Source organism: Plectropomus leopardus, chromosome 11 (assembly GCF_008729295.1).
Source record: "Plectropomus leopardus isolate mb chromosome 11, YSFRI_Pleo_2.0, whole genome shotgun sequence".
Classification (NCBI taxonomy): domain Eukaryota; kingdom Metazoa; phylum Chordata; class Actinopteri; order Perciformes; family Serranidae; genus Plectropomus; species Plectropomus leopardus.
In genome coordinates this window covers 8,180,214-8,204,340 of record NC_056473.1, presented here as the reverse complement: position 1 = coordinate 8,204,340, position 24,127 = coordinate 8,180,214, and the positions used below count along the sequence as shown (strand labels likewise).

Sequence of the window (24,127 nt, the reverse complement as noted above, 5' to 3'; positions counted from 1 at the left end):
GTTGGGATTATTTAATTCCCATTCTCATCCTGACACAATAGAGCCTGTATGCAACCATTAGTTAAAAAATCTGATATATCTTCGGGGCTAGTGTGTGTGCTATTAGTGGAGTCATATGTTAGGGAAATACAGCACATCTTCACATGCAGGGCAATCAAAGTAATGCAATAATGATGTGAATTGGGTCTTACTGGCATCTTATAGCAGCTGCATTGCATTTTAAAGTTTTTGGATGTTTTGTATAGCTTGCCACTAAAATATATCCCATGGTGTAGAACTCCTTTGTGAGAATAGTCAATATACAGTATAGTACAAAGGTCTTAGGCCACCTTAAACTTTGTTATTTCAGTAAAGATATAATTATCATACATATTTATTTCTCAGTAGTCTCTTTACTAAAATACAACCAGGACATACAGGATCTTAAAAACATACAATCTTAAAAACGCAAATATTTTTAGAAAAAAAACCCCAACTTCAACATGTTAAAGCAGCTAGTATTTAGTGTGAACCCCTTTCCACTAAGCATGTCTTGAACTCTCTTGGGCAGACAAAATGAGATTTACAATACAAAGATTATTTCAGAAAACTTTTCAAGGTACAGGGAGGTAAAATCATAAAAAGGCCCGGTTCTTGACTGTACCTTTTCTAGGTCAAAGTCAGAGCCAGTAGGTCAACAATACAGACAAAATACGTAAACTGCAGGTCGCGCATGCGCAGCACGAGATCGCATACGTGACGGGCTGAGCCAAGTTAGCGCTGTTAGCTTCCTCCTTCCAAATCTCACCGGTTCGTGTAGCTGGCTGTCCGCAACATGTTCAGAGCCGCCGTCCGACTTTCGGTCTCCGGTGTCCGGAGTTTAACCCGCAGGCAACCTGGGTGCCAAGGTATTTCTTCATTCAGCTATTACCTCTGAATGTTATTTTGAAATGTAGACGGTCGTTAAACTGTCAGGGTGAAGTTCTAACGGAAATCGTGTGGCTTTAGCGAGATAGCTAGTGTTAGCCTAGCCAGTGTGTCTATCACATATAAATATACGCCGTGCTGGCAAACGTGTTAATGTTCAGTCAAATAAGGTAGATTTTCGCTTAGTACTGCCACTGATCAAATAACCTGAACGTGTGCTGCTCTACAAATGTCCCGGTGTTCAGCTCGGTGGTGTCCGTGTCCTTGCCATGACCCAGTTAGAAGGCTCAGTCTGAGGCCTGTAGCTCGGCTGCTGATGCTAGTTGCTAAAATGCTAACTAGGTTAGTTGACTGAAAATGTTTTCAGCCAACTAGTAGTTCGTGTTCTTGACATTAAGATGTGATTTGGTACAAGCAATAACAATCTGGAAACACACGCTACTATGATGATACTATGTCGTGGTGTTGTTTTGGCGAACATTTTGCTACATTATCTATCCCATTAGGTATATTAAAAAAGGCAGGTGTAGATAAGATTATCACAATAAATGTTTACTGAATGCACATCCTTTTCATATATCACTAGAGCTACAATATATACACGTATATATAAATATGCTGCTGTGAGTACTCAGGCTGGTAGGTGCAGTATAAGTCATGTCAGGACGTCGGCAGTGATCCAGCTGCATGACATTACTAGACAGACAGCATTTGTCCTCAACTCACTTGACTCAGTGTCGGTACTCTCGCCTGCATTTCCTCTTCTATATTACCTGACACTAGGTGCCACTATAAATGCTTTATTTTATTGATGAGAGGTTTTCCAACTAAAAACTGTTTTTATTATGCAGCTCTTTTGGCCTCAAGGTGTTACTCACATGGGAAGCAAGAGACAGATGAGGAGTTTGACGCTCGCTGGGTCACCTATTTCAACAAGCCAGACATTGATGCATGGGAGCTGAGAAAAGGTTTGTGCACAGATGACAGTGAAACTAAATTCATAACATTATTAGCATTAGAGGGGGTAGCATGAGGAAGTTGTATTAGGTTCAGTTAGTTTAGTTAGTCAAAGCTAAGGTCTGGTGAAAATACAATAATAACCCTGAGTCGAGTTGTTTACTAGTTAAGATTGTGTTTGATTGAACATTTGAAGTGAATCCGTCAGGATGACTGCTTTGACAGTATTACAGATAGCATTAGCGCATTAGGGCAGGATAACTGATATGTCTGTAAATGTGACCAGTATTGCCATGACCTCCTTTTGTCTCCGTATAATGTGACAATCAGGGGCATTCGGTGCAGTGCTAATTCATGATCTGGGATTATCTGAGTTTCAGAAAAGATACAAAAGCAATATAATGTCATTATACATTGTTTTAAGAAACCTTTTTCATAGTTTTACAAAAGTATCTAAATTTAACAAATAGCCCTTTTCACACACAGATTATGAGACAGGGCCACTATGAAGTCTCTTCGTTTCACTGTCTTTATTTTTTTACACAAAACCAAACAACGGTGTCATTATGCTGCTCCAATGTGTAATTGTAGACAGTGTTTCAGAAGACAATAAGAGGTGTGACATTTAAAGCAACAGTGACAGTCTCTAGTAGGGTAAGGAGCTCCTGGACCTCATTGTTTGTGCAATTTTCTGACATTTTTCGGCCACTGTTCTTCTTTGCGTTAGCTACTTACTGCTGCTAGCTGTTTTTAAAACAGACAGTCATACACTTAAAACATTGTCAAAACATTACACCTCTCCTGTCCTACCAGTTGTCCCTTTTACACAGACATTGATTCCAAGCTGTTGCTGCCTCTGCTGCCGGCTTAGAGGCAAGACCATTCTGTCTCCCCATTTAACAACTGTACCTTCTTATAAAGAACAGCGAGCCGGAAAGATGGTGTGACATTCCCACCTTGAACAGTGTAAAATGGGCTAATGTTAAACAAAGTCAAATTCAGCTTAATGTTCTACAACAAGGAACATTATTATTAAATCAGAAACTCTGATAAAATGATTAGTAAAGATGTGAACCAATTTGAGTGAGCATTTAATTCCAGCTTTGGTTATTTGACAGTTTTCAGTACTCAGTGCTACAAACATTTTACCTAAAGGTATTGAGATTTGATACCTGGTCCTAGTTTATACAACCCTTTTAGTTAATGGGTTTGTACCATAAAAAATATGTGCAAGCATAGACTTGTGATAATGATTTTTTAACATGAACACTGCGTTTCTACTATACTGTTGTCACGACTAAAGTGAAAATGACTGTCACAGAGCGACAGCTTTCCAGAGTAATAACATCCTGTCAGGGAGTATTATATACAGCTGTGCTGTGTTTTGGCATCTGATAAGCCTTCAGTCACATTAAGTCGTTTCTCACCCTGGACTTTCTGGATTGTATTTCATCATCTCAGTGGTACTTGAGGGAACATTCATCATTAAAGGCAGGGCTATTTTTGGTCTGAAGAGAAAAAAAGCACAGCGAAAGAAATATTTTGAGTGGCAGGAAAGAAGGTGCACTAGGGAAAGGCTCATATTGAGGTGAGACCAGAGACTCATGGAAGTAACTCAGTAGGCAATACTAGTGGTTAAATGCTACACTTTGCAGCAAGACAGAAAGTACTGTTGCAAATGTGGTTGGTGTACAATTCAAACTTCTTAAAAAATGTGTATGCAGTTATTGCTTAATTTAGATATTGGAACAACATTTTAGGATATAATCAAAGCTATTTCATATTTTTTTATTGTCAACAAATCTCATGAAAAGCTCAAAACCAGCCATATGTTTGATGCTTGCAGCCCCAACCCCACTGGCTGCTACTGAAGATATTAGCCTTTTAAAAGCAAGTCACAAACACGATACAATGTTAAAATAGGCTCCGTAATTTCCTCACAGTTGGATACTGTATCTTAAAGCAAAACGTTACTCAAATGCATAGTGCAGTTATTGGGGACTATTTTCAGCCATGAATTAATGCACATGCACCAGTGAGTATTTTTGGCTCCAGGATGGTGTGTGTGTGGGATAAGCTGAAAATAAACTACAGTGTCCATGCTAAAGTTAATGAAGGAACACATTACCCAGTAACTGTGCGGCTAATTTACAGAGATAGCAAGAGATTAGACTACACAGAAAACACTTTAGGCAGGATCAGGTCATTACTGGTTTTGATCTTCTCATGTGATTTTTTTTTATTTTTTTTTATTGCCAGCCTTTTTTCAGTTAAGCAACAGATAAAAATGAAATAAATACGGCTTATAGTAAAAGGGCTTATTTCTCTCTCTGTTCTCCAATTTAAAAGATGTGCTTCCTTCTTTCAGGGATGAACACATTGATTGGTTATGATCTGGTACCTGAGCCAAAGATTCTTGAGGCAGCACTGAGAGCTTGTCGGAGGTTAAATGACTTGGCCAGTGCCATCCGAATTTTGGAAGCTGTGAAGGTGAGAGGGAAAAAAGGCAGCTTTGGAGTTTGGGGTATAGTTTGGGGTTTGGTAATAATTTGGGGAATGTTGCCAATCGGCATCTTTGCAGTTGGCAGTTAATGATTAACAGGTTTTACTATTTGGCATTTCCTCAGGATAAATCCGGCCCTCATAAAGAGATCTACCCATATCTGATCCAAGAGCTGCGGCCAACATTAGACGAGCTCGGCATCTCGACGCCTGAGGAGCTTGGCATTGACAAACTGTAGATGAGTAGGTATTAAAACTCTCCACAGTCAGGTGTGTTTTTTCAACAACCTGGTTTGTCTTAAGTTGGCAGTCTGACAGCATTTGTTTTGTTCTTTTTCAGATCTAACGACGGTGGATCTCCCCAGTACACAAAACCCTTGTACTTAACTGTTCGCCTCATATAATACGTGTGATATTTAATTTGGCCTTTATTAAGTTCTTTTGCTTGTAAAATATTGATGAACCTAATAAAGGAAAATGTGTCTTTATTGAGTGTCACAAGTATTTTGGAAATGTTGAAATAGTTTGAGTGCTCACTCAATACATTACAGGTTGCTTTAATAGAGAGCAGTGCGTCACTTTTAAAGGTGCATGTTGACTCGGTGTGTCGGACGTTCTTGTGAGAGTCACATTTTGCCACCAGGGAGCAGCGTTTTCATATGAATGTAAAATCATTCTACTGTTTTCAATCTATATTACATCTGTTTTCATTTCAGGGAAATTTTTCATGCTTGTAAAATAAACGTGTTCAAATGGCAAATGGTGTAATGTTATTATCAACACATAACTGGAATATTGCTCAAAAGTATACTAAGTAAATAAATTTCTAAAATCAGAATGGGACATTACTCATATACATTTACTTTTACTTTTTACTTTTCTTACAGTCCATTGTCTTTTTGGGGATATAAAAGATGTAAAGATGTATTATATGGATATTGTTAGAGTATTTAAATAGTGGCAAGTTATGCTAATAATTACCATGAAAGCTACTCTGTAGAAATGAGCAATAAAGTACCTCTAAGGTGTATCAGTAAAAGTGTGCAATAGGGCTTGGGTCCAGCTAAAGTGAAGTTGTACCATTAAATTGTGCACAATTCAATGTTTTTCTCTTTAAAAAAAAGATTCACCCAATAGTCATTTTATTTGAATTAAAGTAAGCTGAGTTTTGTCCTAATTTGTATTTCACTATGTTACATTTCACCCCAGTCTATGTTACAACTAACCAGGCAATGGGCGGAATTGTAACATTTCATACGTTGTGTTTAAGTCTAAACCATGCATTTTCAGTTTGTCTTGCAGAGATAACAGCTACACTGTGTAAAGGCAGTGTGTTTTTAGTTTGTATCACAGTGTGAACTCACTGGCTTAAAAGAGCTCCAAGATACAGACAGAAATGTCAAAAAAGTTACAACCATCTTCAGTCTCCTCTAAATTATTTCAGAGCTCTTTTTTCACAGCAATCTTTGCAAGAGTTTGCTGCAATACGAATGCAGTCAACAAGTCAAAGGTCCAACATGTTTTTAAAGACTTAACTCCTCTTGTGGTGTACTTTGTCTTATGATATGCTTAAGAAAGAAAAGTACGCAAAAAAATATTATTTTTGCCAATTTCAGCATCCCTGAGAATAAGATTTACAAATCAATACCATTCAAGTAAACCTGCAGGAGACGAAATACGAGTGACTATTTATATGTATTAATTAAAGTGCTCACTGTTCTGCATCTGCTGCGAAAAGGTCACTTTGAAATCAATTTTAGATATTTTAATTATTATTTTGCATCCTTGCAACTACCCATTTCAAGACTGTGAAAAGACCATTTGACCACTAGAATGTGTGGATACGTCGTGATGTAATTTATTCCTTTACTTAACTTACAAAGATGTCATAACAAAGACATCTTGAGTTTAATGAAAGAATGAATTAAATCTTCACTTTGCTCTTCTTCTGTAATCAGTCATGTCAGCAGCATCTGCCTTTGGCTCGTGGATGAGAGAAGAGACATCCAGTATTGTTCTTGTTTGAGCTCCAAGAAACCATTTAGTATTGCATGATATAGTTTGTTCTATTTGTGAATGCCAGCATGAATACATTAATTAAAGACTGGCCGTTTTGAGGAAGAAAATACAAGATCTGCAATACCTCCAAAAGATGACCTCTGCCAGCTTCTTATTACACACTTTCTGTTAAGAAACGCATTACGTCGTCACGTGCAGGGGATTTGCTTTGGCGCATTGGTGCAATAACTAAAGTAAGAGAAAATAAATAGCACTGTAAAAATCAAGAACACGAATAGAATAAAAATGCAATAAAAAGATTAAAAATACTATATGTACACTATATCTGAATTAGAATGACAGTTGTGCAGTGACATATTAATCCAAATCAAATCCCTGTTAAATGTACTTAGTGCTGCTCCAAAGAAAAAGGGACAATGACTAACGAACCATGACTTTTATAGCCAGACCATGAGCCACGCTGCATTTTCATGCATGTTTCCACTGTGAAATAAATCCAATTCAGCGCTGGTGTAAAGATGAAGTGCTGCTCTGGGTGTAGAGGTCAGGCCTGTTTACTGTGTGAATGAAGAACCTCTTGACTAAAATAATGTTATCCCATATTTTTTGCAGTGCTTGGGTTACCTCATTAAGCAGACCAGTGTGTAGGATCACAGCAGTGGGTGGGATTTCCTCGTGAAGTGGGTGGGTAGCTCCACAGAAAAGCTGTGAGGGCAAGAAGACCCACATTACGAGCTTTACGCACGGGGCGGGCCTTTCATTCATGCGAGTTGGGGGTGTAGGCCACTCAGTCAAAGACAATCAAAGATGTTTGAGTTTCCATGCGCAGTGACCAGGGAGGTAAAGCGCACAGCAGTGTTACCCCTCCTCCAGCTCCGATCAATCCGGCCTCCACACTGCAGGAGCTTTTTAAATCACATTTGATCAGAAGAATATTTTTTTTCTGTTTCAAAAAGGAAACTGGTCATGCGATGCGATTTATTTCTACGGGAGGGAAGACGGAAAAACTAGATAAGACCTGTTGGCGATGATGGATTACTCGAAGGCGCAAATGGTGAGTGTCGACGAACTGGTAACGCTCCTACTCGTGTTTGTTACAGTAACAAAGCAAATGGCGATTAATGTTGAGCAACATTCCCACTTGAATTATGAAATTTTCGCTTTAGTCATTAATCAGATAAAGTGTTTTCCGCGATTATCGGCGTGTAGGCCGTGTTTTCGCATTTAGCACTGAAATAAAGTTGCCTTTCAATTAAAAGAAAAACGAAGAATCGACTGGTTAAATACCCCAGTACTTGGGTACTTTTATATTTAAGTAGCTTTTAACCAAGTGAGGACACAGGTAATATTAAGAGAAACATTTTGAGCCCAGCTGCTAATTTACTCTCAATTTAATTAGTTTATATTCTGTTAATTATTGTTTCAAACCACTAAGCTTTGTTTCACTTTAATCCATCATTGCTCTGCTTTGTAAAGCCTAACCAGCTCCTCTTTAGAAAACTGTTCACTTAATTTGTTTATATCCCCCATCAAAGTTTGCAACTTTATTCAGGCAAAATACCGAGAATTTGTTTCATTTGCCTCTTTGAGTCTTTTTATACTTGTTGAATGCAGTTTCCATTATTTACTTATTTGGAACTTTGGATAATTTCCTGCAGCATTAAAAAACAAAATTACCTGATCAAATTTTGTCAATGATTTTTTTTTTTGTCCATAGGCAAGCTCACTTGAGGAGGGCAGTTCAGTTGGGTGTCCACAGTCCAGCAACGCTGGTGTGAACCTGGAGGCGATGATGGAGCATCTGCAGAGACAACAGGGAGCCAAACTGGAGATGAACCTGCAAGAGAAGCAGCTTCTTCATGCCCAGCTCCTGTTTGCTCAACATGCTGCTGCAGCCAGAGCCTCGGGCTCCAGACTGGACTCTGCATTATTTGGCAAAGCAGATGGACAGACTTATCAAGCAGCTCAGCATGCTTTGAGTGCTGCTATTCTCAGCAGAATAGATCCAGATGAGGAGGAGGATGACTCAGATGAGGAGGGACAGGAAATGGGGGAGCCTGAGGAGCACGATGAGGCAGAGGAAGACAATGAGGAGGAGGAGGACGGGCCTCAACAGCAGGCGAAGAAGCCTCAACTCCAGCAGGTTGCAGGCTTCTCCTTCCCTCCTTATTCCACACCTCAGACGTCTGCTGTGAAGCAATTGTCCCAATCTCCACCCCCAGCAATAAAACAGGAGCAGAAGGAGAAGGAGCTGCTGTCTCCTGCAGGCCAACATTCCTTTTCATCACCCAATGGCTTTGCGGACTGGAGTTACGATGAGTCATTAAAACAAGTAAGTTATCTGTACTGCACACTTTGAGGCCACATTTTTTGTTTGTCGTCTTTTATAGTTAGCTTTTCACTCATAAATTACACATACGTCAAAATTCCTGACCACTCTTGTGTATATTATAGTCATTTGAACCCCAGTTTAGGTAGCCAGAGCCTCAATCTTAATCTTTGCAGAGAGGAAATCAACATCTTTTTCTCTGTGTTAGCTGGTGTGTGTTCTAATTCTTATTATTAATTGTTGACTTCTTCCTGCTGAGAGTCAGGCTCACCACTGCCTCTTGTTCTCTCACTTGTGTGTGCCCCTTTGGCAGGTTGCCCATATTTGATAGTGTTTAATTACCAGCCACGCTAGAGATCTCTCCTTCTGCTGAACTTCAACTCTCTCCTCTCACTTTTGGAAATGCATCCTCGCCACCCCTGAGCTAATTGGTCTTGGCCGTGGTCCAGTACTCACTGTTCAAAGTAGCCGTTTCAGGCTTGACAGAGATGAAGTTAAAATGAGAGCAGATGATTAATGAAATAGCCTCAAGTGTGTATTTATGGACAAGGTTGACGTCAAGGGTTAACTGCTTTAAGGAATTGCCTGGTGGGGGTGAACTTCTCTCTTACTGTATCATGCAGATCTCCTTTAAACACAATATAATATGATATAAAATATGAGATCAAAAGCTGGTATTTCCAATTGTGTTTTCCAACAGGTATGTTTGACTACATATAGGAAACAGGGGGTCTAGTCAGAGTTTTTTTTCTCCTTTTTTATGGAGGACAATCTGATTGGTTCCTCCGTGTGTGTTTCCCTTGAAAAGGCCCCACTCAAATACAATACGTTATGATTAATGAGGCTTGTGGCCAGAGGGACAGCTGTGTTAGTGCCTCACAGCATACCAGCAAGCAACTACCCATTAAGTTTACTTAACTGGAGCCTAATGGTCTCAGTTTTACACATCTCTTGTTTATTATTCAGAAATATTTCACATTTTCTTCTGCTTTTCTGTCACCTCCATTGCCATTGATTTTGGTAAAAGCTAAATGTTGGGGTGAAAAGTCAATCTTACTCTTTATAAAATTAAAAACTGTGTTCATTAGCCTCTTTTAAAACTGCAGCAGGCACTGAAACTCACTGCTGACGTTGCTCTGTGGATAGCTTTGCATAATTAAGCCGTCGCTTGGCAACACTTAATGGCAGCTTAATTCAGCTGCAGTAATCAATACATTATATGGCCACTGTAGTGAGAATTGCATTTCCTTTTGTCAGGCGAGCGCACAACACCTGGTGCAGCATTTGGTCCGTTTTCATTAAAGCTCAATAAGGAACCGTGAGAGAAAGCAATTTAATTGTGTGTTTGTGAATTGGTTTGAATTTTGTTTTTTGTCCATCCTTTAAATCACAAGAAACATCTCAGAACCTTATAATTGGAACAAAAAAACTGTGAGGCATTTGCTTTAAGCCATTTGTGTTAAGATTTGGGAGGCTTTGCTTGTGATGTTTAATGTAATCCTATTTATCTATTTGATAAGATAAGCTAAAAAGCATTATAGGAGTCTTTATCATTGCTAACTGGTTTTGTGGGGAACATTATTGAGATTTGCAAGCTGTTGTAAAGTGGTACGCAGCCTATATTCAGAAAGAAAGTTGAAAATGCTTTCCACTTTGCTTAAATGTAGATTTGCTTGTTTTGTCACCGTTATTTTTTTGAAGACTGTTTTTTTTTATTAACAAGACTACTTTAATAGTTTGCTGTAAAGCTATGTAATGGTTGTAATGATTTACTCATTACCCTTTTTCTCCCAAAACTGGGACCCTCTCCATAGTTCTTTAGGTTTTTCTTTCAGTCATTTCATTCATTAAAAAAATCTTTGAAGATGTGGACATGCTGTACAAGCCCCACCATGCTGGGCAGCCATTGTTCACTGCTTGAGTTTGGACTCACTGTACACCCCTAAATGCAGCATGGGCGGGCACAAAAGGCCCCCGTTTGCTTTCAGTCCCAGCTTACAGCACAGCAAGGGGCCAGATAAATTATCTTGACTTTATTTTTGGTTATAAAGGCCCAATGATTTGTTTTGGATTAAAAATTTGGCCCCCATGCAGTGAGATTAACATTTGGAGAGTGATACATTTTCACTGTTGCTCTGCTGGAGAAGCTGAGTCATTTTAATGAAGCTCATTATAGGAGGCAATTTCCAGTTAGTATTAATGTTTGAGTATTTCAATGGGATACTTCCGAAGAGGTGTTTGTTTTTGGTTTTTTTTAAATAATAATTATTATTAATAATAATTATTATTATTTTATTTTGACTGAACAGGCGTACTTTAAAAAATATACATTGTTAATATGCATTATGCATTCATCTTATAATTTGTAATTTGAATATAAATGAAATCTGCTTAAAAGCCATCTAAAAATTAGCCTTATCCGACAAAACAAAAGAAACCTTTTTCTGACCTACATACTGATCAGGATTCCCAGGGCTGGATGTGTGAAAACTCTGTGAGCAATTAACTGAAAGCTCTTTGTTAATAGAGCCACAGTAGGTCTCACTTGCTCATCAATAAGGGGGGAGGGTTTTATTTCCATTTCATGGTGAAAAGACTTGGGATGTTTATCTACCTTCACATTAATAATCTTGCTGCTTGGGGAGCAGAGGTCCTTTGTTAGTAGTATATTAGTTTTATGAGTGAAGTGGATACATACAGATAAACTGTTAAACTAGTTAACAACTAAAAGCAAGAATAGAAAATAATTTTCTAGAGGAAAAGGTGATGTTAACATAAGCCCATTATAACTAATCCCCAGCTTGAGGGGCAAGTTACTGCAGTTATTTGTAGAAAAATACAGTCTACTGATTAAAAATCAGCCAGTGGGTTGCAGTTTGAAGTATGTGAGAGTTAGCAAGCAGGCTGAAAACTTAAAATGCCTACCTAAAACATGATGTAACAGCTAAAAGTATGGTAAAAGAGGTTTTGTTAGTTAGCTAAAGTAATGTAAATATGGTTGAAACGGTTGTAAAGGTAATGCATTAATGGATAAAACAGGTGGCTGAAAATAATGTATACATTTTTTAAATAGTTAGCTAAAAGTAATGTTTTAATGGCTGAAACAGCCAACTAAGCATCATGTGTTTGGCTGAAACGGCCAAAAGTAATGTATAAAAGGTTTAATATTTAGCTTGGTAGTGGTTGAAATAGTTGTCTAAAAGTAAAATAAATATGGTTGAAATGGTTAGCTGAAAGTAATGTAGAAACTGACAAAGTAATTAGCTAAAAGTAATGTATAAAAGAGTGAAATATCTAGAAGTAATGGTTGAAAATAATTTCAAATGGCCTCAGACAGAGCTCAAAGTACTGTATAAATGGCTGAAACAGATAGCTAAAAGTAACGTTAATATGTCTGAAATAGTTAAGTGAAACTAATATATGATTGCTTAAAATAGGTCGCTAAAAGTCATTCATAAATATTTAATATAGTTGGCTTAAAGTAGTGTATACATGACTTGAATAGTTAGTCAAAGTAGTGTATAAATGGCTGAAACGGTTAGCTAAAATCAATGTATGAATGATTAAAACAGTTAGCTAAAAGTAATGTATAAGTGATTAAAATAGTTAGCCAAAATCAATGTATACATGGTTGAACAGCTAAAAGTTATGGTTTAAAGTCAGTTCACATAACCTCTGATGGGGCTGTGGGGGAATGTCTTACAACAACTGACAATAAAGCAGCTGTTTGTGTGTCAGCATTTACAGTTTGAATAGTGTTTTTACTGTAAACACGAGGAGAGTTACAGTTTGACTATAAGCCAACAAATGATTGGTTCCCATGTGAAATATTATGGGTATTACCTGCCATGTCTATTCAGGTTGCCACGCCAAGCATTTAGTGAATGGGATTATGTGTTTAAAGTACAAAATGATACATCTAAATTCAAGTATCAAGTAAAAACTTTGAGGGAAGACAAGAAAGGACAAAAACAGTCTGTTATTTTGATAAATCACAAGCATGATAATTAAAGTATTTGATCCTGTCGAATACAAAGACAAGTCTTGTTGCTGAAAATACACGTGCTTGTTTTAATATAAAACATGTTCACATAAAACAAGAGCCTGAGCTGAATGGTGTGTGAGTCCTCATAAACCCGCACAAATCAAACCAGTGATAGATGTCCGAAGAGAAAACGGTGTGATATTTCATAAGCTGCAACTAGATCCCATATGGTCCTTAATAGAGTGAATAGCAATGTAAGTTTTGATTAAATATAGGAGGAAAAACAGAAAAAAACCCATTATCTACTTAATGTAATTGTAATGACAGACCTTTCTTAAGACTGTTCTGCCATGTTTGATTTTCATACTTGTATCATCATGCAGCTCCCGGTGTGTGTCAGCAGGACAATACCGTCTCAGCAGGCTTTTCCACACAGTTGCACACAGTTTGCAAGGACTGCCCTCCTCTCACATTTTTAACCTTTAACTGTCATGTTAAGGGGGAGGGTGATGGAGGAATAACATGTCACATTAATCTACCTAATGAACACGGGGGCCTTTCCCTTTTAGAAATAAAAGATAAGATAAGCCTTTATCGATCACCAGAGGGGAAAATTAGGTTGTTGTAGCAGAATGAGGACAGAAACTATTTCAGATGAAAAGAAAAAAGTAAAAAAAAAATAAATTAAAGTATATAAAATATGAGTAGAAATAAAAATAGAAACCATACAAGATTGTATTCTAAAATTCAAAACACAAAGTAAACATATGGTAACCACATCCAGTGTTGTACTTGCTGTTGGTATGATTAGTAGCTGCAAAGTCAGCAAAGTATATGTATAAGTAATATTATAGAACCTACTATGACAGCATACACCAGAGTGATATACAATAGAATTCACTAATGATACTTAGTTTTTAGTTGTATTAATATTAATATAATATAGTACATAATGTAATAAAACAGGATAACATAGCACATAATATTTACATATATAGTATGCATTACAGCTACAGCAGCTGTCTAATGTCTTCCCTGCAGTACAAAATGGTTTCAGTGCTGGGAAAACAACAGGTTTGGACACATGAGGTGGGAAGCACAAAGTCCAGAGTCCTTGAGAAAAACATTACAAATAAAGAGGAGCTTTAAATAGGAATGGTATCTCATCCCAGTGTTCTTTTGATTGTCGTTTTTTTTGATGTTTTTTGATGATACTCTGTCTGTGCATGTATATATGGCACTTCCTCTCTGGAAATAAGATGCAGAGACACATTTTATAATACCATATCCAACTTTAGCCTTGACTTGAGCAAATAAAAAATATATAGTTCATCACATAAAGCAAACATGGTGTTAAAAAATGTTTCTCTGCATCTTATTTCCAGAGAGGAAGTGCCATCTGGGCTGAGGACAATGATGGAGGAAGAGTAAGAGGAGAACCATCTCGAGACTTTGCTAAGGTCTGTAGATTTAGTAAATTTACGTAAACAAGAAAATGGCTAAAATGATCATCAGGGTAAAGAGCTGTCCACACCAAGAACAGTAACTGCTATAAAAAGGTAATTTAAAAAAATCGTTGCAACTTGTGGATGGTGGAGTCAACACTACAGCTATAATGACAATGAAAGCAGCAAACTGTATTGTTAGGATCACTCTTAGAGCGATGTCATGAACAAGATACTGAAAGCAATCAGAATAGGTCTTTATTTATTTGCATTGAACATAGATGTTAACATGTCATTTGGACCACAACATGTATGTTTTTGTGTTGGAAAAATACATAAGGATTGTGTAGCGCCTGCACTGCACCGCTGTTTAAAGAACATTAATTATCAGTTTGGATGCTCACTGTTGTTGTTTTAGTTATAGTTATATTGCTTGGTTTGGACGGCCCTTAACAGTTTACTAGCTTGTTGCTGATGGGTTTTTTTGTGTCTTTAACTTACAGCTTTATGAACTGGATAATGACCCACAACGGAAGGAGTTCCTTGATCAACTGTTTGTTTTTATGCAGAAACGAGGTGAGATTCAAAAGAGAGCCCTCTTGTTTTAAGCATCCTTTTGTTTTTGTAAGTTGGGAAGCAATATCCCCTCCTTATTTTGTTGGCAGTCTTTGCAGATTCTCTTTAATCTAAAAAAACAAAACAAAGTAGTGTTACTCTAGAGGTATTGTTGATAGAATATTTTTTTATGTCAGTAAGATGCTAATTTGGTATTAAAGGAGTGGACATTTTAGAGCAGGGCTGGTATTGTAGCTTATATTGAAATTCTACTGCCAGTGAATGCAACAACACACTTAAGGAGTAAACCCACAATCACTGCCGGACAAGTTTTAAGATTTACAGATATTTAAATGAAAAAAAAAACATTTTGCTTTATAAAATAATTTCAGTCTATGTAGCATAGGTTGAGTGGATAGTTTGAGTTCAGCTTAATTTAATTCCCTTTTATTTATAAAGCCCAATGTCACAAATCACAATTTGCCTCAGAGGGCGTCACAGCACACAACATCTCTCTGTCTTTGGGCCCTCACAATGGATATGGTAAAACTCCCCCCTAAACTTTAGGGAGGAAAAAACTGATTCTAAGAATTCGTAGTGACTTGTCACAAATAATCTATAGATAAACATAAACGGACAAAGGAAAACCGTTACGTCACTCACAGATGCGTCACCTGAACTTGAGCGCCTTGCCATGAGAGTCTTATGCAGAGGCGCTGACAGTTATAGCTAAAAGTAGCTTTGACATCCTGAAATTTGTGATGAAATCTGTTCGACAGAAGCCATTATTGTTTACTTCAGTGGGCTCTATGTTTACTTCCATGTGACAGTGTGGCGACTTTTTTATTGTTCTTTTGCGCATGCAGGTCAGTTCAGCACCGTGACCAGTTCTCACTGTAATCTGATATGGGCCACATTTACAAAAATAACATAAACAGGCAAACCAAAACATCAGATCTGAGGAACATATCTGAGCACTAAGCCTGGCGGTTTTAATGTAGCTCTAGCTGAAACTGGACTGCAGCTCTTTTGCCTCCCCCACCAGCAGTGATAGTAATTACACAAGCATCGTCGCCACATGCATATACCTGCAGGTTAGCTCGCCACATCTCCCTTACCCCCAAAGGAGGCTCAATAGTTGACTTCTCATATATTTTGTATTACTAGAAAATGAAGAGAAATTTAACAGGATGTTGCTGCTGAGTCCTAATGTGTTTAAAGTACAAAATGATACATTTAAATGCAAGTATCAATTAAAGACGTTGTGACAAAAAACAAGGAAGGACAAAAACAGCCTGTTATTTTGATAGATCAGAAGCATGATAATCAAAGCATTTGATCCTGTCGAATACAAAGACAAGTTTTGTTGTTGAAAATAAACATGCTTGTTTTGATATAAAACATTTTCACATAAAAGAAGAGCATGAAATGAATAATGTGTGAGTCCTCATAAACCCGCAGAAGTCAAACCGATGATAGATGTCCAAAGAGAGAACAGTGTGACATTTCATTAGCTGCAACTAGATCCCAAATTGTCACTTACCCTTTGAAACCTGAGCAAACTGGCTTAATTTATGTAAAAAACATGGGAAGAAGGCGATGAGCATGAGAAAAAAGTAACCAGAAATTAGCATGTATTTACTAATATACTATTAGTAAATAGTACAAGAAAATTACCTGAAAATTAGTACAAATAAATAAATAAATAATAATGATAATAGTATTAGTGATAATAATTATAAAAGTAAAATTAGATCAGTAAATAAAACAAAAAACAAAATGTTTTTTTAATGCTTAAAAATTAAAGCCTACTTTTACACATGTAATTATGATATATATAAATATAGTTTTTTCCTAGCTTTTCTATTTTTTCCCCGAGACATTTTTCTCTTCAAACATATTTTTTTAGATCTGTTTTCTTGCATTTTGAGAAATATTTATGACCAAGTTCTTCATTTACTTTTCCCCATGCTTTTAAAAGAAATCCCACCAATTGTCTAATATTTCAAACGTTTAAATATTTGTGAAAAGCATCTGATAGCAGCACAAGAAAAGTGATGTCATTCCAGGTTTCAAAGGGTTAATAGAATGAATTGCAATGTAATTTTTGATTACAGATAAGAGGGGAAAAAAACAAAAAATGTATTCATAATTACAGACCTTTCTTAAGACTGTTCTACCATATTTGATTTTCATACTTGCATCATTATGCAGCTCTTGTGTGCATTAGCAGGCTGTCTCAGTGGGCTCCAGAATTTTTCTTGGACGCTTCATAGGATTTTCCACCATACTCCTATAGTTGCTGCCCTGTCGCTATGGTCTCTGTTGCTATGGTCTCTCTCTTATTTACTCTGGCTAGTTGGCGTAAAATGCATCACTTCTGAAAAAGAAATATAGAGACAGTCGCTGCCGGCAGCAGGCACAGAACTCTAGTGTGAAAGACAGCTTGGCGGCGATCAGCTTCATCAATTTTGTATAAACTTGTTTGGCGGGGTTGGAATATAACAAAAGTTAATTCATGTTTTTAAGTCCTGCATCCCAGCTTTAGTTTTCACATCTTACAAAAAATCAAGGAATTTTCACTAACAGCAACAACAACCACAATCAGTAACAGCAATGCAGCTGAAATACCTTCAGGCATTTGCAGTATGCGATCTTTCTACACCTTCAACTTTAAAGCTGTAAGTACTTTATCTTGAAAACGGTTCCGCAGTTACATTTGGTCCAATAAAAACAAACAAAAGAAGACACAGCGTGACACTGTCTGCAGTCTTTACTCGCGTGTGCAAAGGTCACGGCCATGGCAAATGCGTGTGTCTGTGACATGTGTTCATCTTAAGCTCAAAGAAATCTTGTCCACTGCTTTTATAGCCTCTTTGCTTAATTGGCTTTACTCCAAATCGGGACTGGAAGGGTTAACTGTCAAACCTGTGATTGGCAGGCACTGCTGGCTCTATAATCACCCCTCCCCCCTGCGCTCAATCAATGCAGCAACAGAGCTGCTGTTGTGGAATTATCCCCACCCCCATCCATCTGAAATGAGCTTTATTAAAGAGGTCTGTCCACACAAATTATACAACATGCAAAGCCATATTACTCAACATTACCCTCAAGCCCACAGGTGGGGAAAAGCAGAATATGTTCTTGCCCTCCTTGTGCTCTTACTAGACCACATTTACTGCCCAGAAGTAATTTCAAATAAGATGAATGCATTTCATAGTATTTTTCCTTTTATTTATTCAGGAACTCCTGTGAACCGCATCCCCATCATGGCGAAGCAGGTGCTGGACCTGTACAGGCTTTACAAGCTTGTGACAGAGAAGGGAGGCCTGGTGGAGGTTATTAACAAGAAGATCTGGAGGGAGATCACCAAAGGTCTCAACCTCCCCACATCCATCACCAGCGCCGCCTTCACCCTCCGCACCCAGTAGGTGTCTCTCTCATTTGTAACAGAAAAGCTCAAAAAGTTGTTGCATTCACAACATCCTCTTCAGAATCTGTCAGAGGAATAAAAGATATAAAAAATGTGCCTTAGCATTTAGAACCAGCTGATAATGTAACTGTCTGGTGATTTAAAGACTTCTCCAAATGTGAGTCTTATCTAAATGGGTTAAAATGTAAAATCCTGAAATGATTGCAATTATTATTTAACATTTTCATTTGATTAAAATATTTTAATTATTAAATAATATTAAATTAAATAACTTTTTTTCAATATTTTTACACCATGCAGTGCACCCTTTACTAACTATTGCCATTATGTTTGCTATATGCTTTTTCTCTGCTTTAAAGCAGCTCTGGTAAATTTTTAGATGATGGAAAATCACAATTTGCCCCAAGAATGAAAGAAATCATTTAAAATCCAGCTTTGTTCTCTTCTTTCAGATAGTTTGTAATTGTTTTCATGTTGTGTGCAAGTCAGCATGTAATCGTGATCACAGAATGTCAGTTTTAGCGTCTCTATTTGCTCAAACGTGGACATTTCGGTAATAGTTAGCCCACATTTCTCAGTACTATTTACACTTGGCAGAATCCAAAGCCACGTGCTTGAGTAAGTAATACAAACATTTCTCAGCACTGACATGTTGAATCCAAGCTTATTTAAGTTCAGTAGTTTTTAATTATCAGTAAATAAGGGGGCAAATTAAATTAATGCATTAAATATTTATTTTAAACCAGATTATCTTTATTTAAAAATAGTGCTCATGTGTACCAAATCATGCGACCAATTTGAAATTTTCCTTACAGGTATATGAAGTACCTGTACCCATTTGAGTGTGAGAAGAAGGGTCTGAGTTCTCCAGGAGAGCTGCAGGCTGCCATCGACAGTAATCGCAGGGAAGGTCGACGTCCCAGCTACACCAGCAGCTTGTACCGTTACTCTCCCTCCCCCAGCTCCGCTCCGCACGCCCTCCTCTCTTCACCCTCGATGCAAACCACACCGACGGGACACAGCAGCCTGAATGCATCCGCTAGTCCAAATCTAAAGAGACACGCAGGTATGAAAAAGTGCAAAGGAAAATTGGTGTCCCTATTTTGAAAATCATTCTGGTGGTGAAGATAAGCTGGTGGTAGGTGGAATCCCCGTTATAAAATGTGTCTGATCCAGTTTTGATTCCATTTTCTTTTTTATTCTTTTTTTTTTTTTTACATAAATCCATTAGAGGGCCCCTCCTTGATTCTTAAAGACTGTTTTAACAAGTTTACTATTTCTGGTGAGTAAGGGGGATTTTAAGATACTTGTGACCTCTAGTGGTTTAAATCTTTGTGCACATTTAGCAGATTGATCATATATTTTTCAGCTGTAATGCAAGTTTCAAAGTTATAATTATTTTTATACCATTTTATGTAAAGGAAAATTGCAATTTTTCTTTGCCCTCACTTTACGCTGCTCTTCTGATTTCATAAAAAAATAATTTCCAAAGTATTGTTTTTTTCCAATCAGATGAGATGTCAACCCCTGTAATACCCAGCCGGCTGCCCATGGCTCTGGCCCTGGGGCAGCAGCATCAGCAGCAGCAACAGCTGGCACAAGCTGCCACGTTAGAGCATTTTAGAGAGAGACTGGAGCGAGGAGCTGCAGGAGCTGCAGCCGACGGTCCAGACAAGAAAATGATGCGTATGGCTGAGGAGCAGCAGCGCCTCTTGCAGCAAGCCCTCCAACAAAACCTCCTGGCCCTGGCGTCTCACTTCAACCCCATGAACCTCAAACTTAACAATGGACAGGGTGAGCTGCCGTCGCTGTTTTGATACAGGCCTGATCATTGCATGACACAATTTTAGGAAAGTCCATTAACTGGAGTCATTTTTCTCCTGCAGAGAGCAAACAGGATTTGTCTCTGAGTATCTCCACTAACGGAGCAGCCAGTATCAGTGTGTCTGTGGAGGTCAATGGCACTGTTTACTCAGGTGAGCGCTTACATTTTAACTGAGTTTGGCCTGTCATATATTTTTTTGTTTTAAGAAAAAAAGTAGCTAGGACAATATTTTAGTCGTTCAGTTTCTATTAAAGCCTAATAAAAAGGTTATTCTTATGTCATATTCTTTTTTTATAGTTTTTTTTCTGTTATCTTTTCACTCATTTTTATTGTATATTGTGAAAATGGCACACATTCATTGGTGTGAGACTGCACTTTGCAATACATTGCACTCTATTTATTAAGCACATCTAGAATCTCAGTTATACTATGTTTTCTATATTAAACATATACTATACGTACTCTCTTATATTACTTACAAGAATAGGTCAGCCAGCAGACATTAGCTTAGTTTATTATAAAGAATGGGAACAGGTATTCAGTTACTAACATGTTATTGTTTAATCTGTACCAAACAGTGTATAAAAAAAATTAGGCAAATTCAAGGAAAGGCAAGAGACTTTGTTTGTTTGTGAACAAATTAGGAACTGGATACATGACCACAATGTGTCATGCCCTGCCTGCTGCACACTCTACCCAGGCGCCACCCCTCGCCTAATCAGAGTATTGTCAGTAGGTGAAAATCCTTCTGACACAAACAATCTCCTGTAAGCTAGACTGCTGGCTCTAGCTTTATATATATTGCACAGACAGAGTGATATCACTTTGTCATCTTAACTGCCAAAAAAACATGTTTTTTTCCCCCAAAATGTCAAACTATTCCTTTAAAAATTACTATCTTTTATGTTTTTTTTCTGTGTGTGTGTGTGGGTGCGTGGGGAGGGGAGTGGGTTGAATCTGCTTCTCTGCAACAATAAGGGCTTTTATTTCTCCAAATATGACCTCATTTTGACCTTGAAATGTGTCATTTCTACAAACATCAAGTTAATTATTCACTGTGTATTCTTTAATGTCTGTTAGTTTTAACTTTAATCTTCTCTCTGATCTTTGCGTTGCAGGAATGCTGTTTGCCCAGAAGTCAGCTGCTGCTGTGGCGTCACAGGTTGTAACCATGGCAGGAACAAATGGTTTCAGTGCCATGTCCTCCTCACACAGTCCTTCCTCCTCTTCTTCTTCCTCATCCTCAAAGGGACCAAATTAAGCCTCAGTGGTCTTTAAATCTGTCCTCAGCAAAATGCCTACTCCTCTCTTGTTGTACCAGTTGACCTCCTGTTTTTTTCACTCAGGCAGTCTTTTGGGAAAGTCAGCCACAGCACATGAGGAAATCTAGCATTGTTTTTCCATTATTTTGATGACATAATGTGCTTTGAATAAGTTAGGAGGACATTGATGTTTAACTTCATCTGAACATGATATAGATTCAGATCACAGTTTACCAAGAAGCTTTTTTTTTAATGTAGTGAAATTCATGTCTAAACAGCCTTGCAACGTTTGTTCAGAAGTGTCTTTAGAGCCTCTTTGGGTGTCAACTGTATTTATAGCTAATTATTGAACAGTTCTGTAGCTGCCTTTTCCTTTAGTAGAACATTTTGTTGCCAAAGTGCAGCTAATGAAGACCAAAAAGCCTTAGCTCAGTGTCATAGCTGCTGTCTGTAACTGTTTGCTGAAGCCATTTAGAATCCTCATAGTAAACATTTGCTTTAATTTCGAGTGAAAGCTAATAGTTTCTACTTTTCATAGCAGCTTTCAGGGATTATGTACAGTATATCATCTGTCTCCTAAATTTGATGCAGGTTGGTTGAAATTTTTTTTGTCTTATATTGTGTTTCATTTTACTTTTTTTATTTAATCATTGTGGCTCAGCCTCAAAATTACAGACATTTATTATTTCATGTCAGCTGTGAATCAAAGGCAATCACCTCAATCGACTTCCAGTGTTGGTAAGTTTCTCGGGAATTTCTTCTGGACTCAGGAAAGTCCTCTGGACACATCGCTGTTGTATCTTATAATATGTTGCTTTGTTGTATTTGCATAAACGCAGAGAATGTATCGCTAATGACCTCAAGCTTTCGACAACACTGAACACTGAAACAGTGCTACCTCACTCTTCTAGAGAAATATGCAATACGTAATGCAGTGTGTGTTGATTAAGTCATCTGCTGGAATACACTGTAAGTGGACAATCAAGTAGAAGTATCAATCATGCAAGCAAATGTCACTGTGAACTTCAGAAAGGTTAGTGTTGAACTCTGTAATGGTCTTTGATTAATGTATTTCTTGGACATGTGGCCATGAAAAATAAAACAATCTTGTGTGCTGTACAATGATTGCGTTCCTTTTTTCATTCCTCCATGCCGGCAATAGCTGTTATCAGAGGCGTTATGTTTTATGGTTGTCCGCCTGTCCCATTCTTGTGAACGTAATATCTCAGTAACCCCTTGAGGGAATTTGTTCAAGTTTGGCTCAAATGTCCACTTGGACTTTAAGATGATCTAATTAGATTTGGGCAGTAAAGCTCAAAGTCATTGTGAACTCAAGCAATGATATTCATGTCCATAACTGACATGGATATAGACTGTGACCGCAACTTGATTGGTTTATTTTTTTAACAATTCCTTTATCGGCTCTTTATTCTGTGAAGTTTTGTTCTTAGTTACTACATTTGTACAGAACAAATTTGTCCTTGTGATTTTCACAATATGCATTTCGTATCAGATTACTTCTAAAAAGATAAACACAGTGTGGGCCTGCATATGAAAGAGAAAGCACAGACAGAGTCTGCATCAAGAGTTAATTCCTGAACTCTGCAGCAGACCTATGACAGAGGTTATACTAATGGAGAGAGGAGCTCATGGGTCAGTGGATGAGGGCGGGGGATGGGCTGCTGGATTTACTGCTGGGATAGTTTATTCTATAGTGACACTGCTGGACTGGCATCTGGAACACTGTAGAAGAAAGATGCTACAGGCACAATTTAGAGGTATTATGAGATGATATCTCCGCCCACGGACCCCGCCCGCCTGGGTGAAATAATACCAGTCAAGTCACTCAGCAGATGAGGAGATAACTGTCCTGGAATGAAGTCTGGAATAAATTGTATGTGGCAAATTAGGACAGCAGGATGATTTTCAACTGTGAACAAGGAAGGACACCTGCAGCTGCAAAAGATGATGAATCCTCTTCATAAAATCAGTGCATGCTATCTTACTCATTTTGCTGCTCATACTTAAAACTTATGATTCTTACTATCAAAGATGTTTTAATGAGATACTGATGTTTTTGTTTTTGTTTTGTTTTTTTTCTGCCATTGTTACTTTGGCACCAAACAATGGCTTTGACTGACTGAGGCAGAATCATGTGGGGAGATATCTACAGGACTGAAACCCAGAAGGTGTTTCAGTGAGTCAAGCAAATGATCTTTTTCACTGGGACCTTCTACGTGTGGATGTTTTAATATATACTCTGAAAACCCTTCAGCACACTGCTGGCACCATGCCTTACCATGACGAGGAGTACCCAGGTCAGCCTCTGTGGCAGTCTGTGCTGCTCTTCTGCTGTAAGGGAATGATCGAGGGCATCATGGTCATACTCTTCTTCTGGCTTCTGGTGCAGGTCCTTTTCACCAAACAACTAGAAGGTATGGTCTGGCCAGGGCTGACATATTTTTAAGCCTAAAACAAAATGCATTTTCCTGCTTTGTACCTTAAGCATGAAATAATCTGCAAGGAGATCTAAAATTATAAAGTTTCATATGCATTTATGAATTCAATGGCATTATTTAAAAAAAATATGGTGATGGGAGCATATGGTTATTTTTCTTAATAGACCACTGTGTTAAATAGCTGTTTTCTCTTTTATTGAGAATTTTTGTCATAAATATGTTATATTTTAATGTTATTTTGAATAGCTACTACCTTTTGCAAGTCCCTATTGTAAAAGAGATTTTTATTCTCAAGTTGACTTTATGGTAAAATAAAGATAAAATAAAACAAAGTTTTAAGACAGACGTGAAGGATGTAAACTACTCTTTTATCAATACTTGATTATGAAACATGGAATCTATAATTTAAGGCAAATAGGGAAAATGGTACATGTTGTGAATTATGATATC

General features: G+C 37.7%; 2 protein-coding genes across 2 annotated transcripts; both read left to right on the top strand.

The window, feature by feature from the left end:
* The first annotated feature begins 745 nt into the window (after positions 1 to 745).
* Positions 746 to 5,125, top strand: LOC121950221 (cytochrome c oxidase subunit 5A, mitochondrial-like). The gene is made up of 5 exons (XM_042496157.1): positions 746 to 887; positions 1,758 to 1,874; positions 4,232 to 4,353; positions 4,491 to 4,608; positions 4,706 to 5,125. Exons 1-4 carry the CDS (start codon positions 815 to 817, stop codon positions 4,602 to 4,604), a joined length of 426 nt encoding a protein of 141 aa, XP_042352091.1. The 5' UTR covers positions 746 to 814; the 3' UTR covers positions 4,605 to 4,608; positions 4,706 to 5,125.
* Positions 5,126 to 7,202: 2,077 nt separating this feature from the next.
* Positions 7,203 to 22,337, top strand: LOC121950315 (AT-rich interactive domain-containing protein 3A-like). The gene is made up of 9 exons (XM_042496266.1): positions 7,203 to 7,438; positions 8,102 to 8,716; positions 14,084 to 14,158; positions 14,647 to 14,719; positions 17,942 to 18,125; positions 18,947 to 19,197; positions 19,644 to 19,925; positions 20,018 to 20,107; positions 21,075 to 22,337. Exons 1-9 carry the CDS (start codon positions 7,412 to 7,414, stop codon positions 21,215 to 21,217), a joined length of 1,740 nt encoding a protein of 579 aa, XP_042352200.1. The 5' UTR covers positions 7,203 to 7,411; the 3' UTR covers positions 21,218 to 22,337.
* Positions 22,338 to 24,127: the final 1,790 nt, after the last annotated feature.

Coding starts and splice junctions, on each gene's coding strand:
- LOC121950221 (XM_042496157.1), top strand. CDS start 815: ATGTTCAGAGCCGCCGTCCGACTTTCGGTCTCCGGTGTCCGGAGTTTA. Junction 888..1,757: donor CAGGCAACCTGGGTGCCAAG/GTATTTCTTCAT, acceptor TTTATTATGCAG/CTCTTTTGGCCTCAAGGTGT. Junction 4,354..4,490: donor GAATTTTGGAAGCTGTGAAG/GTGAGAGGGAAA, acceptor GCATTTCCTCAG/GATAAATCCGGCCCTCATAA.
- LOC121950315 (XM_042496266.1), top strand. CDS start 7,412: ATGATGGATTACTCGAAGGCGCAAATG. Junction 14,720..17,941: donor TGTTTTTATGCAGAAACGAG/GTGAGATTCAAA, acceptor TTATTTATTCAG/GAACTCCTGTGAACCGCATC. Junction 19,926..20,017: donor CAAACTTAACAATGGACAGG/GTGAGCTGCCGT, acceptor TTTCTCCTGCAG/AGAGCAAACAGGATTTGTCT.